The sequence below is a fragment of the Haliotis asinina genome, chromosome 1, assembly GCF_037392515.1.
Source record: "Haliotis asinina isolate JCU_RB_2024 chromosome 1, JCU_Hal_asi_v2, whole genome shotgun sequence".
In the NCBI taxonomy this organism is placed as follows: domain Eukaryota; kingdom Metazoa; phylum Mollusca; class Gastropoda; order Lepetellida; family Haliotidae; genus Haliotis; species Haliotis asinina.
Genome location: NC_090280.1, coordinates 60,403,592 through 60,420,011, shown reverse-complemented (window position 1 = coordinate 60,420,011; position 16,420 = coordinate 60,403,592). Strand labels below are relative to the sequence as shown.

Here is a 16,420-nt window from a genome sequence, read left to right as displayed (position 1 = left end):
CGAGAAGTCCTCAGGGTGGACATATTCCGTCATGTATTTTCCCAATGCAAAAAATCGGTAGATACGGCATGTGGTATTAGAGAGCGATACAAAGGTATGTAAAGTGACAGAGGATAATGTTTTAATTACTGCATTACTACCTTGTTTCAGTCTTGATTAACTGGGGGAGAACGATGAATGTTTTGACATGTATACATGTAATGCTATACTTAAACCAAAGACACTTTTGTGCTTTACATTCCAAGACAACCAACGTAGTTACATAACTGTATGATAAAGTACTAGGCCCTCTGATCATTGACTATGCCTATTTTTTAAAATTAAGCAGCTAAATAAGAGCGAAAGAAGACTACAATTGCGTATTTAAACTATACGGTATTTCAAGGCAATACCATTTTTAAGGAAGGAAATATGATTCGCGTATAAACTGTTCCGTATGGTATACCTCTGCATGGGGGTTTTATTTTATTATTCAAAAACGTATTCATGTTGGTGGGTATATCAAAATAAAATTGTTTGCTGATGTAATCTATTTTGTGTGAGCGCGTATCTGAGGCAAATCTGCTTGAATATTGTCTGACAGACAGACTATCGTATTTGTAAAATAATTGCGTTGCGATAGCTATAAATGACATTCAAACAATGGCTATAGGAGTGAGGTTTTATTTGCATAGGCAGCAAGAGTGGTATTGACATCCTTCAATACACAAAACAATAACATGAGATAATATCATAAAAACATAACACATCTTTCCCATACACGGACACATTCACCTCACATATCAGTACTTTGTCAGTGAGGCGTAAAATCATTGTTTGGATTGCATGAATAATTCATTTATGAGATTATTCTTATAAATGTAATTACATGCTCTCAATACAGTAATTAATTAATCACTACTTGTGGTGCTAGTGATATTCATTGCTACCAGTGGTACATATCTGTCATAATATATTTTATACTATATACAGAGAATAACAAGGACTATTCCAATTACCCTTACCCTGTGGGTGACACTGGGGTGTTAATCCTTTAGTGGTACAGAGACAATGTTTACCTATACAGGATCACATGAATGCAAATACACAGTCACCAGATACACAGTGAAACCCAATACTAAAAAGGTATCACTCTGGACACATAAGAATCGCATGAAATGCCTGTACTCTAAGTGAAGTGTTTCAGATCACAACTATTTATAACACATTAATGAAGATTAAGCATTCACTCACTATTTAGAACTGGTGTCTGTCACATGATCACAACTTCATCATTGCTCAAAATAACTGAATAAATTCTCGGACTGTCCTTGGGAATAAGCTACTGGGATCTAGGCTACTGAAAGAAAATCATCTGCACATATGGATCTAACATGCAAAATAAATAAAACTAGACAAAGGCTGGGAATATTGATATGTAACTAGAAACATTGAAAAGAAATATGCCTATGTACATAAGACATAAAACTTGCTGTACCCAAGATGCAACGTGCATAGACATCACTAGACAGTGCCCAAGAATAAATTCCTTACCTTGAACCACCATTTACAATGGAGGATATTTCGAAAAGTGCTTCAGTGTCATAGGAATGTCAAATTAACTCTAACCTTTTCATGAGGATATTTACACAAGAATGTTAAGTGTTTCTTACGTTGAAACAAGAAGAGAGCAATGAGTTCTTTGGATTTATTCAAGCAAGATTTTATACCTCACAGGTCTACTCCTTTACAATTATTAAATTTCTCTAAAATTAAGTTACCGATGCATTATCAACCCTATGCTGGCAAAATTTACTAAACGAGCCGAGGTAGGTGGTAAGAAGGTAGTTACTTACTAAAATTTGTCTACGGTCAACGTCTACCAGCTGCTTACAAAATATCTGTCAGGTCTTAGCATTTGTGACAGGATGAAGAGGATGGTATGACGTTGACCTCAATCTTATTTAAAGGTCACATGCAACCAGAAAATCAAACATAATTAAAACGCAATTACCACTTATTCATGACATATAATATACATTGCTGCTTATAAAAAAAATGAACAAAATTATAACCGTACAATCACAATTCAAAAGTGCAATGTTCATTTGCTTATACCCTGAGGGCTCATTATGTGTACAGAAAGATGATCAGCTTGATGGGCATTTTAGAAGTATGGCGAGTCACAAGAAAGTAAGATTCTTTATGGATAACAACTTCTTTCATTCTACTTGATGCGTCGTTTCAGTGTGGGTTTATATACAGTTGTCAAACATAATCGTATGCACAAGAAGAAGTTGTTATCCATAAAGAATGTATATAGAGATGCTGGGTTTATATCCTGGGTAGATACAGGTTCTTTGAATTTGTGTTCGATCCAGTCAAAATTCATCTCTGTAGAGATGGTAAACTACTGCATGGCTGGAAACTGTCATTCGTCCAAGTACAAAGCAGGACTTGAAACTGACAAAAGTTTGCACTATATATAGCTAGTTTCTGTCAGATCCAGTCATCCGAGAAAAATGGACGTAGTTTGTTTGCAACCCACAGACATAAAAATATGTCTTGTGTACAAGCATCACACCTGTCTAATTACATAATGTGGCAGAGACAAGACTCGGGTGCACGAGTCATAAATCATTTAATTTTGTTCATGGCGTATAGCCTGATACGTATCAAGTTCAAATTGCCTGTGGTCAATGATTGAAGCTGTGTATCGCATATTGTCGTTAGCAGACAGGCAGATAGCCATATAGGTGTCAATGAACCAGACATTGATCTTTCTCTGTGACAGGGCTGCTTACCACAATCAACAAGTTTTTTATGTCACGAGTATATTAATTACTTGTTTGTGTACACAACCAAGATTAGACAACTGCTCACGACCTCATACCCCGGGCAGGCATACTGTTTCAAGCTCTGCGAACCCATTCACTGCGCATGCGTCAGCATTGGTGCAGTGCAGCGCAGCACAGCTGTTGAAATCACATTCACCCCTAGCGTTGGAGGAAATTTAGTGAATCATTTGAACTCCGATTTCGCAGGGGTTTTTTCATCGAGTTTTTTCCAACTTTATAGGTTGAATTGGCATTTTTGATAATTTGCTTCGGTAAGTGCATACACAAAGGTATCAGAATCTAAGTTGTATTCTACCTTGCATGTGACCTTTAAGTACAAACTGCATGTGGTCAATTACTGAAGCTGTGTATTGCATATTGTCTTTAGCTGACAGACATATTGGTGTCAATAAACCACACATTGAGCTTTTTCAGTGACAGAGGTTGCTTACCACAATCAACAAGTGTTTTTTTTTTTGTTGTAGATTATTTACTTGTTTGTGCACAAAACCAAAATTCAGGGAAGGCATACTGTTTCAAGCTCCACGAACCTTTACAATGCGCATGCGTTATGGGCGCAGCGCAGCGCAGCCCACCTGTTGAAACCACTTTTTCCCAGCGCTGAGGGAACTTTAGTGAATAGCTTGAACTCTGATTTCGAGGGCTTTTCTTCATCATGTTTTTTTTTTTAACTTTATAGGTTGAATTGGCATTTTTGATGATTTATTTCGGTATGTGCATTCCAAAGGTTATCATAATCGGCAAAGTTGTGTTTTACGTTGCATGTGACCTTTATCAAAAGTTGGTGGAAAAAGCCGCACCTGCTTGGATTAAACACTTGTCTGCACTTGACCAAACAATGTACACAGAAAGAAAGGTTGGTACGGACACAGCACACTAACTTTATATTTGATAATTTGTGTAGGACTGATGCTGACATTTTGTTAACTGACTACTGCTGAGCTTCACATGGAGGGGTTATAAACAAGAAACACTATGCACAGCGACTTGCACACATACAGACTTTCATGTGAATGGCCATGCGATTCTGCAGCCAACATGAGACTGTGAAACGTTACCCATAGTCAACACATTGACTCAACCCTCAACTATGGGAGTATATAAAAATTTTCTCACATACAATGCACCGATGAGGTTTGATTGACGATTCCCCTCGGATCCTCTAGTGTCCTGAAGGTAACTTCAATGGGTAAATTTGTTCCAACATTCAACAAATTCAAAAGGCTTCATTCCACTGTGAATGCTCATGTGTATCTGCAGGTTCCTTGATTGTGTAGATTGTTTGCAGATTCCCACAGTGGGTAATGTTTTTCACACACAATGCACTAATGAGGTTTCATTTCACTGTGAGTCTTCTTGTGTTTGTGAAGATAGCTTGATTTTGCAAACTTTTTCCCACATTCAACACACTCATAAGGCTTGATTCCACTGTGAAGAGTCATGTGTGACTTCAGACTACTTAACTGTGTAACTTTCTTCCCACATTCAGCACATTCATAAGGCTTGATTCCACGGTGACTCAACATGTGTGACTTAAGAGTACGTGACTGTATAAATTTCTTTCCACATTCCGCACATTCATAAGGCTTGACTCCACTGTGAAGCATCATGTGTGACTTCAGACGACTTGATTGTGCAAATTTCTTCCCACATTCAGCACATTCATAAGGCTTGATTCCATTGTGAAGCATCATGTGTGACTTCAGACGACCTGATCGTGCAAACCTTTTCCCACATTCAACACACTCATAAGGCTTGACGTGAATCAACATGTGAGCCCGCATATTCCATGACTGTGTAAATTTTTTTCCACATTCAGCACACTCATAAGGCTTGATTCCACTGTGAATCAACATGTGAGCTTGCATGTGACCTAACTGTGCAAATTTTTTCCCACATTCAACACACTCATAAGGCTTGATTCCATCGTGAATCGACATGTGAGCCTGCATATGACCTAACTGTGCAAATTTTTTTCCACATTCACCACACTCATAAGGCTTGATTCCACTGTGAATCGACATGTCAGCACGCATGTGAGCTGAATGTGTACATTCTTTTCCACATTCAGTACACTCATAAGACTTGATTCCACTGTGAATTCTCATGTGATACTGCAGAGTATTTAAATTTGTAAATTTCTTATCACATTCAACACATTCATATGACTTGATTCCATTGTGAAGCCTCATGTGTTTCCGCAGAGTACTTGAATGTCTAAATTTCTTTCCACATTCACCACATTCAAATGGCTTTATTCCATTGTGAATCCTCATGTGTATCTGAAGGTCGCCTGACTGTGTGAATGTTCTCTCACACAAATTGCACTCATAAGGTTTTATTCCACTGTGAATCCTCATGTGTATCTTCAGACTATTTGATTGTGTAAAACATTTTCCACATTCATCACATTTAAGAGGATTCATTCCAGTGTGGATCCTCATGTGTAGTTCCAGACCACAAGAGTGGGTAAACGATTTTTTGCACATAATGCACTGATAGGGTTTGATTTCACTGTGATTGATTTCACGGTGATTCTTCATGTGCACCTTCAAAGTGCCTAATCGTTTAAATGTTTTCACACATGCAACACATTCATAAGGCTTGATTTCACTGTGACTCAACATATGTCTCTGCACAAGATTAGGTCTTGTAAATGTTTTTTCACACACATTGCACTGATTCATCTTCATGTGTCTCTGAAGATTTCCTGATAGTGTGAGTGTTTTCCCAACATTCAGCACACTCTCATTCAGCACAAGTCTTCAAATCACCATGAAAGAGCATGTGCCTTAGCCAGCTCCCTGATTTGCAAAATGTTTGAGAACTCACACAACATTTATATGACACTGCTTTGTTGGACCACTTTGTGTCATGACCATCTGTTTCCAGGTTCCCAATAACATGTTCTCACATGAAATTACCTATTTTCAGCTTTCCAATAATGGGTTCTTACATGGCATCACCAGTTTCCAGGGTTCCAATTGCGAGTTCTTTCTTGAGATCACCAGTTTCAAGGGTTCTAATGATGGGGCCCTTCTTGTAATCACCTGTTTGCAAGTAGTCAATAAAAATGTTTCTTGAGATCTCCTGTTTTCAGAAAACCACTTCAACAGTTTCCATTTGTTTCAGTGACACAAAATGATTCTGTGAGTTTCAAGTTTCTTCATCAACATGTGGACGTTGGGGTGTTTGCTGAAAACAAGAAACGTCATGACACTCTTAAAATATCAATTTGTGCAAGGACCATACATATAATGATGTTATGACATGTCAAAACAAAACACTAAATAGATGTCTGACAAAGTTATGTGCAGGCAGATGATATACTGCATTGTGCAAAATGAATTAAAACCAATGTATCTATTGAATATTATTCCATTTAGCTCCAATATTGACATCAGTATATTTGGACTACTCAGTATTACCTAAGTACCAGTATATCGAAATACATTTTCATATCATACATAGTGCAATAGGTTTAAGAGAACCTGTATATTCAATTGGGTAAAGAACATATATGAAGTTTCCGTGATTATCCTTATGGGTTGAATTGAACTCTACAAAGACCTTCGTTCACAATGAATGTTTTTCCTTCATTATACAACATAACATATGATATATTTGGGAATATATACTACAAACAAAAAGGATGTGAACGCCCTAAATTTTGATAGTCCTAAAAATCACTAACTGCAAACACATGCGGGAACCCCAAATACAAGCAAAATCCCAGGTATTTGCAATAGTGTTCTTGTTCTTGCTCTTGCTCTTGCTCTTGTAATTTGCTTGTTGTTTCCTTGGTGTTTGCTTGACTTTTTGCTACAATTAGCTTGGAGTATGCCAGGCTTTGTTTGGTGCTTGTTTTTTCGCTACACATTGCTGGAGTTTGCTTTGCAGATTGCTAAACTGGCGAGAGATCTGGTAGTGCTCACAGAAGGTGTGGCATGATCACTCTAGGATTTGTTTCTCTCAGTTGGTGAGACAGAAGGTTCTTGAAGACTTCGGCCATGTCGGGCTCGGAGTCACCCCGAATTCACATGAATCGGACCTGCAATATGTGGTATTTCCTCTTCGCTTCCAACACAGACAAACGATCCGATCAGATCTTGGCATAGGATTTGCAGCATTGTTCTATGCCTGTGTACCTGTCTGTCTCTAATGGGGAACACTTCTGGAGTTATGCCCCCTTGACTGCTTGGAGCACTGCAGTAGTGACGGTTCAACAGTAGATATCTCTCTGATACTGGCACGTAGACCTGACTATCGCCAAGCCTAAAGTTAAATCAACATTAAACCTACTTTTTACTCTGTTATTCTTAAGTTTTCAATTATGGAAGCTTGATGTTGCCCTGACCGAAGACTGTGGTCAAACAAAGAAGAGCTATGTGATGTCAGGCATAATGCTTATTGATTATTACTGCAGTTCATTCATATTGCCATTTCTCGAAATTTCTTATTGAACAGTTGCTTTGAAAATTCATCAAATCATTTAATGCCCATTATGTCACATTACACAGAGCATTAATGGCATTGAAATAGTGGTTAGAACAAAGGTTTAGTGTACACTGAAAATAGCGCTACACTGAAAATACTGTTAAATAAAGTCAGCGCTGACCTAATTACGCGAACATAAGTGCTTCAATTTTCGTTAAATACATTCTTGTGTGGCTATCAGTGACCGAGTTTTGGACCATTGATGTTTTATTTTCAGCAATACAAGTGAAAATAATTGCTAATTAGTAATCAACCAATAATTATGATATTTATATAATAAATTTGAAGTGGTGCATTATAAATTCTCATAGCTTATACGATTGTGGCATACAGTGGAAAAAATTAAATGTTATAGCAATGGATCGTTTTTGAGGATTTGACACATAAGTTTGTTTTATTGAATAAACGACTCGTTGACTCAGTATATTCAACAAAATTTATTACACCCATTCACAGATAAATAAGCCCACAAACAGTTTATAATTTCTACATATTTAGTCAACATTCATAATTAATGGGGGGTTAGTTGGTGATATTTGTGGAGAAGCATGCACAATGTAAATGACCTCCCTATAATGTATGTGCAAAGCAAGTGATATCCCCCTTTGCAAATGAAGAAAATCAATGAAGCGTCACCGCATAATTTGTAAAGCATCATCTTTTTGCACAAATATTTTGACACACACACACACACAAACACACACACACACACACACACACCCAATGCACGTGTAAAAACTTGATATTTCTACCCCAATCTTTACCATTTTTAAAGGCTGCCTCTTCTCAACACAAATAGTCAGTACCCAAATAATAGCTTACAATTTGAAAACACAAGCATATTTTGGGAATTGTTTCAGGTGTTGTCAAATGGTGTTACTAACTGTGAGTTAAATACTAAAATTCACATGGAGACAGTATGAATGATGCCCATTCAAATTCAGTATTATGTACCAAGTAAGAGACACCCTCTACAATACAGTTGTGCCCCGATATCTGGAAAACTCACCTTCCGCACGAAAATTGTAAAATTACTCACTTATCCGGAAATCTGGTTTCCGTAACTGTACGGTCATTTTCACATACAAAACACCAATTTATGTACATAGTTTGTCTAATATATCCGGATGGCTGAGCACTGTATGTTTACATGCGTGATTACCGAGGGCCTCACGAGCCGTAACATGAAAGAAGTCAACAGTCTTGGGAGAGTGAGAAGATTAATTACCTCTGAGCAGCAAGATGACACCGAGTTAATTTTGAGGCGTGCCAATTAGTAGGTCATTATAATTACTGACGAAGTGACTGGCGAATATTTGAATGACACTGACATCCTCAAAGCAGTGTGTTCCGACAGAGGGGCTGACGATGATGATGATGTTGAGCAGGTGCCACCTCTCCCACCCATGTATCGCAAGGAAGTTCGTGTCTGAGACATTGTAATGTGTATGTACTGATATTTATTTATGTGTAATCAATAAAGATTATGTCTCATGCCTACCATGTTCGTTTCTATGTACGTGTCTTTGTCCGTGATTCAGATATTCAAAAATTCGCCTATCCGGACGATTTCAATTTAAACACAAGCGTTCGGATACGGGGCACGACTGTACACGCACTCCGCATCTTGACAAAGTAGGATTATATCACGGCTGAAAGCCATCTAAATACCGTCTTGTGTACACGTAGTTGGTAGATGCCATTGGCTATCAGTGACCGAGTTTTGGACCACTGATGTGTTATTTTCAGCAATACAAGCCACCGGTACAGCATCGTTGCCAGGGGGACCTTCCTTGGTCAGGGAGGTCAAGATGCCACAGGAACCTTGCTGCAGCCCTCTGCCATGAACTGTACATAGATTCCATAGATGCTACAGATAAAGACGTCAAACATGACGATCAAGCAATCGTGAACCTAAAGCTCTGCCAACAAGATGCCACAAGTGAAGTAACCTACAAAACTGATACAGGGGCAATGATGAATATCATTCCAGAAAAGCTTTACCCAAGTAAGGAAATAAACAAGACCACAGCCATAGAACCAGTACACTCCAATCTTCTTGCATATGGTGGGAGTCTGAATACAAGGCCAGCGTGGGAAAGTAACACTGGATTGCACACACAAGAACATGACATCAACTGAAGAGTTCATTGTACTGGACACTAAAGGCCCTCCAATAATAGGTCTACAGACATGTTTGATACTAAACATACCCCAAGTCCTCTGCACTGTTGACAAACAAGTTGAAGTAATAGATAAATATGCAGATGTATTTGAAGGCCTAGGACTATTCCCAGGTGAACACAGCATCTGCACAAAAACTGAAATATCACTGTTGCCTTCAGCGGAGAACACTAGTGACCTTATCAAAGTTGATGCGCCAACCCCCTTGGTGAAATCAATGGTAGTAGCTGAGAAGCCGAAATCGAACAAGGTCCGAATTTGTCTTGATCCCAAAGAACTTAATAAAGCAGTACTCAGGGAACACCACAGGATTTCAAACCTTGATGATGTTATATCCAAACTTGCAGACAGCAAATACGACGGCATGTCAATAACTTTTGAGCCTTGCATAGAAAAACACAAAATATTGGTATGAACCACATTTATTTTTCAACATAGTTCCCTTGTGAGTCAAGACACTTGTTCCATCTTTTGTGCCAGGCGCTGATGCCATCTCTGTAGAAGGCGCCATTTTGGTCCTCAAACCAAGCCTCAGTAGCAGCAATAAGCTCATTATCATCCTGAAATCTACGACCACGCAAGTGTTTCTTGAGATTTGGGAACAGATGGTAAGCACTTGGTGTCAGGTCTGGAGAGTAGGGGGAATGCGGCAAGATTTCGTTCCTGCATTCCTGGACAGCAGCGGCTGCAACGCGAGAGGTGTGTACTGGAGCATTGTCTTGATGTAGAAGAATACCATAGTCTGATCTTGCCACAGCGCTTCTCCTTGATTGACTGTCGCACTTGCCTCAACAAGTTAGCGTAATATTAACCATTCACAGTTCCTCCTTTTGGTAAGTAATCTATGTGGATGACGCCTTTGCTATCCCAGAAGACTGTCGCCATTAGCTTCTGCACTGATCTGGAGGGTTTGAACTTTTTGTTCCTTGGAGAAACGACATGTTTCCATTCCATGGATTCTTGTTTGCTCTCAGGATCATAGTGGTGGATCCAGGTTTTATCACAGGTTACTAGCTTAAAGTGAAAATCTTCTTGATTCTTGTTGTATCTGGTTAGCATGGAGTTGCTTATGGTGACCCTTGTTTGCTTCATTTCATCTGTAAGCATTCATGGCACCCATCTTGCACACACCTTAGACATGACGAGATGTTCATGAAGAATTGTCTCGACGGATCTGTGTGAAATGCCTGTGGTCTCCTCTAACTCGTGGAGTGTGATTCGACGATTTTCCAGCACAAGTCAGTGCACACTGTCAATGTTTTCCTGACTAGTGTTTGTTGTTGGGCGACCTGGATGGGGGTCATCTTCAAGAATCTCTCTGTCATGCTTAAATTCATTGACCCATCGTTTGATGGTAGCAGATGAAGGGGAAGACTTCCCATAAACTGCTGAAAGCCTTATCAACGTTCTTCGCCGAGTTTCCTTCAAGCACTAAAAACTTAATTACTGCTCTATACTCAATTTTATTCACTTTATTCTCTTTCTGTCAATGTGAGCTGTTCAATAACTTCTGAGAGTAGGATACCAAAACTTATATATGACATCAGCTACACCCCAAGGTTCAATGTAGTACCATAGGCTGTGACACCTGGGTATGAAAAATGCTCAAGGCTCAGAACGTATTGACATCCCCTCGTACCACATCACATGGGAGTAGTAAAATGAGAAGAGAAGATGCAGTGTGGGCCTGTCTCTTTGCAGAGAGTCCCTATGATGATGAAGCTGTTGAAATACTTCAGATGATCTTTACGGTATGGGTTCTTTATCTGAAAAAATCTGTGAAAAGCCATTTGTCAGGCGGCGAATTCAGCGATCCCTCAAAGGGGTTGAGAGAGAGGACCAAAGCACAACAAGTTTTCAGAAGCAGTCTTTGGGATCTTACATAACTTGACTACAATGAGACCAAATGCCTCAACACTAGCCAATGAAGCATACATGATTTTCTCTCTAAACCAGACTTTACAGTGGATAAACTCTAAGTCAGAAACTGAATGAGCATCCCTTGTCAAGAAGGTTGACGAAAGCAATGCAGCAGCGGTTCAAGACCAGAGAGGACACCATTAAGAGAAAGCGGCAGGAAGCCTTAGCAAGGCAAAGGGAGGAGATTGCTAGACAGAGACAACGCGAGTTGCAAGAAAAGGAACGCTTAACCAATGAGATAATTTATCATGGTTTGTTGCAAACTGAGGAAGAAGTTCTCATCAAGGCAAAATCCTATAAGAACAAGAAGGAGTGGCAGCGCGCCTTCCAGTCACAGTTTAAGTTCAGGAAAATATTCTCACAGCAGCAACATGAGGATAAAACCATATTCAGTTTATCCAAGAATAGGAGGGATCTCACACTTAAAGAGCTCACGGCCAACCTCATGAAACTTATTGGATCAACTTTCTCTTCAAAAAGTGAAGAACAAGTTATCAAGAAAGGAAATCCACTGCTTGTTGGGAAAACTGTTATGCACACCTTCGAACAGGAGAGAGAAAAGGTCGACTATCAAGGAAAAGTCACTGATACAGTCAGAGGGTTCCCTGAATGGTATAATGTGAAGTATGAGGGAGATGGCGGGATCTATACTTACAAGCTGCAAGAGGACTACGAAAAAGGAGATCTGAAACTAGTTGGTGAGGCACAAGTGTTGAAACTGTCTTCTGTGAAAAGTGATTTGCATTATCTTGTCCTACTCGTATAACACAAAAACCAATGAAAAACCCAAACTAAGACTTTCTTGGCATGCCACTTACGTATTTTCTTTAGTTTTAGACTGACACTTTCTTGGCATGACACTAATGTATTTTTGAGTGTTAGATTTACAAATTCACTACTAACAGTGTTAAAGTAGTTTTAGCAAAATTTCATTTACACTCATCACTCAACTTAACTTGTAGGCAAGTGGTAATTTACATTGATTTTATTACGACTAAAAGCATGGCTTAAAGATGCAAGATACCATAAATTTTAGGTTGGTTGTAAAAAATATACTTTTCTGTTTTTTGTTAGTGTTTAATAAATAAATCTTGAATTGTTCAAAACGTACTACACATCTTGATATTTTTCACTATGCTTACTTGTAAAAGCTTTTTGGTACAACACTGCATTAATTTGTGTGTTGTTACAGTGGACCCAACTCTCCAGACACCTGGACCAAGTTCAAGGACCTAAAAGGGTTTCATTGTGGAGGTAATGTAATTTAACAAACCTTGCTTATTTACTCCCTCTTTGTAAACATAACTCTTCACTTTTGCGTGTTCATGAAAGTCTTTCATTTTTCATCTGAAATTACCTCCTGTCAAATATTTGCATGGAATATATTAAGAAATACATTTGTCTGTACAATATTTCATTCTTTTTGCAGGATTCTCTACTTGATGGTACAATGGGCCCTATCACAGACACAATTGTAGCAAGTAACACTTTTGAGTGTGGATTTACTCTTAATTTATTGAAAGATGTATTGAGACATGATACTTGCTGGTACTTTTACAAATGAGTGAAGTTAAATGGGTTTTTTTTACAGTTTTGATACTTTTACGTTGTTTTGTAGTTAGATATTTCTCAAATTCCCTCCACTCCATGACTGACTCCTCCATAGGCCGCAATGGTGGAAATCCTTTGTCGCACTTTTGCGCACTCGTTACGACTATTGCGCACGAAAACATATATGAATGGCTTCTTTGTACTTATACCTACATGTGTGCCCTAGTTTCGTTATCAAAATATTCCAAAATAAATACTTGCAAGTCATCAAACATCTCAAGCGATCGATTGCATGAGCGGCGCTATTTTAAATCACGTGACGCGAAGGGCTACCCTCCCTAAAATAGTAACACACGTGTTCCACACCTCGGTGCTTGTTTATAACAAGTTATCATACATTTTCAAATAATTAAAAGGATTGTGCGGAGACTTTCGTTCCCAGTCAAGACTGACTGACCACCTAGCCCTTTCAACAACTGTTTGGAAAGGAATTGCTCTGGAGTTTTCAATGCTTTCTACAATATTCATTATATTGGATCATTGCTGAAACCTTGACAGTGCACTGGTGTTTCTGTCCTACTCCTAAAAGGTTTGACTACAAAACATAGTTTACTAATAACACATATTGAATGTAGGAACTAAATAATTAATGAGTTAACGAATTAATTATCTCTGGATTCCATTAATGCATAAAAAAATAAATTAAAAAAACGTTAACATTCATCAGTTCACATTTCTACTGCCCTGAATATCACTTTTAATATTTCCATGTTGTGTTAGGTTTCAAGTACCCAACTTCAATCCTTGCTGCACATCTCTTCTTTTCCATATTAGCAAATAAGTAGCAAATCAGTGTTTGTTATGTTTCAATTATAAACAAATACCAAAATAAGGGGATACATCTACGAAGCAATTGTTAAACGGGGAAGGATCATTCAAAGTACAGCACAAAGGCAAATATCATATTTAAACTCCTGTTCATATATCATTGATGAAAAAGGTTTTTATTTCTTAAGTCACTAATATACTTCAATGAAGTCTCAGTTCAGAAATATACAAATGCTAACATAAGGGAATACATCTAGAAATTAATTGTTAAAAGGTTAGGGTCACAATGCCAAATATCATATTTAACTCTTGTTCACACACCACTGGACAGAAGGCTTTAATTGTTCGGTCAGTTGAAGAAATTCCATTTGCAAACATGACAGTACCTCTTCCTTTTGACAGCCCAGATAGCAGGATTTCCAAATTATCAATGAAGTATTAGTTCAGAAAAGTATGCTTTTCAAGGTGCAAATAAGTATATGAAATTGTACATGAAGTTTATTCTGAATCAAAGGTTATGATTTCATTTGCCTTTGAAGTTACACTGTATATTGCCTGCATGAAGTTATGGTGCAGTCATCAATATCCCTAGCTAAGATACATAGCGTTCACTACAATATCCCTCGCAATGGCAAAAGAGTCTTCATAAATATGTCTACAAGTTGTGTTTATTTAACATGTTTTGGCGTGTATATAGCAAAGTGGAAGGAAAGTATTGAAAGTATTTTGAGTTCTGCTCCAGAAAGGAGCAATACCACCAACTTCAGTTGCCATGGAAACACACACACACAAAATTATCCGAAACATATTTTGTATCCAGCACTACTCATAGGCACCAGTTCACAAGATATACGTATGTACAAAAATGGTGAGGAAACAGTGAACGGGTTTTGAGTTCTGCTCCGGAAAAGAACATGGTCACATTTGTCAGTCGAAGACAAACTTGTTGCCATGAAAACGCCAAGACATTGTATTCAGAAATCCAAGGCTATCAAAACCAGTACACCTCCAGATCTGTCTATGTGCCAATTTTGGTGAAGGGATACAGAACGATTTAAAGACAAATGTGCACGGACGCACAGACGGAGTCAGTTTTAATGCCTCTGCAAATCGCGTTGCGAGGGATAGAAATGTTTCAGTGCCAAATATATAATTACTTTTGATAACAATCTTTGACAGTAACCTTTGATGCAGATTGAATGCTCATACCCTTGGTTTCCGGATCCCTAACTTGACCCTTGGGGATTTTCCACAAGTATACATGACCTGGTGTTTTCTTCCTGATGATTTTTTTTCCATGCGTCTGTCCGTCATCATTTCGTTTTCTGGAGCATAGCTCTAAAATCGGTTATTACTTTTCAGCATAAATTGGAATAAATGTGGATCAGAGTCTAAAGTGGTGCCTTTCGCTATTTGCAGATATTTTGCATTTTAATTTTTCTTGTTTTTTATGGAAACGATTGGACTAAGTGAAAAAGAGCAGGGTTAGTCAGTCTTACATGGAAACAAAAGTCTCCGCACAGTCCTTTCGATTTTTTAAGAATGTATGAAAATTGTTTGTAAACAAACAGCGAGGTGTGGAACACGTGTGTTACTATTTTAAGGAGGGAAGCCCTTCGCGTCACGTGATATAAAATGGCGCCGCTCATATGCGAGTGATCGCCTGAGATGTTTGATGGCGTGCAAATATTTATTTTGGAATATTTTGATAACGTAACTAGGGCACACATGTAGGTATAAGTACAAAGAAGCCATTCATATATGTTTTTCGTTCGCAATAGTCGTAACGATTGCGCAAAAGTTCGACAAAGGATTTCCACCATTGCGGCCTATGGAGGTGCTGCATAGTGTTCATGTAGTGAACACTTTGTATCTTTGCGAGAGTGGGGTGCCCAAAGGCTAACGATACAGCAGCGCGGTACAGTGAGACAGATCTGTAGCTCTACAGAGCGCTCTCGCTATAGCGCGCCCGTTCGCAAGCGCTCAGCAGTCCCCGGGTCGCGCGCCCGGTAAACTGCTCTCTAACCATTACTTACATAGATATATGAATTTAAAGAAGGGACCAGACTTTGCTATGGACAGCCGTGACGTCGCGATGCGAACAGACTTTGGGCCACTGACTGTAGCACAAATGGCGAACGGACACACATCTAGACACGGACGATCCCGAACAGCCAGGCACAACTCCAAGAGTGTTACTGAATGCTCCCTCTTCTAACTGTAGTCTGCTGCATTTACTTACGTTTGAGCGGAACCACTATGTACTACCTCTCAACTCCGGGGTGAAGGTGAATTCTTTTCCCACCAGATTCATGAGATATTCGTCGCTATTTTACATCCTCTCAGGGAACATGAGCATGCGCTAAACGGTATCCTGTTGCGAGCGCGGATGTAACTATTTTTACGAAAGGCTGTTTTCTGCCTCTCTCCTCCACGACCCTCATAATGTTGCGGAGGCGGTGTGGCGCCAGCGCAGAATACCCAGGGAACCAAGCTGATAACTAAACAGGTGCCGGGGGCCAGTCTATGTTTACTGTAAACCTGCACATTGCTGCCATCACAGGCAAACAGTGCGTAAATCTGTTGCGCAACATAGAGAAAAT

General features: G+C 38.9%; 1 protein-coding gene across 1 annotated transcript; it reads right to left on the bottom strand.

Annotated features, from left to right (window-relative positions):
* Window positions 1-652: 652 nt before the first annotated feature.
* On the bottom strand, window positions 653-16,285 carry LOC137295406 (zinc finger protein 658B-like). The gene is made up of 2 exons (XM_067826755.1): window positions 16,060-16,285; window positions 653-6,032 (listed from the first exon to the last, which is right to left on the bottom strand). The coding sequence occupies exon 2, from the start codon at window positions 5,528-5,530 to the stop codon at window positions 4,163-4,165; it is 1,368 nt and encodes a 455-aa protein (XP_067682856.1). The 5' UTR covers window positions 5,531-6,032; window positions 16,060-16,285; the 3' UTR covers window positions 653-4,162.
* Window positions 16,286-16,420: the final 135 nt, after the last annotated feature.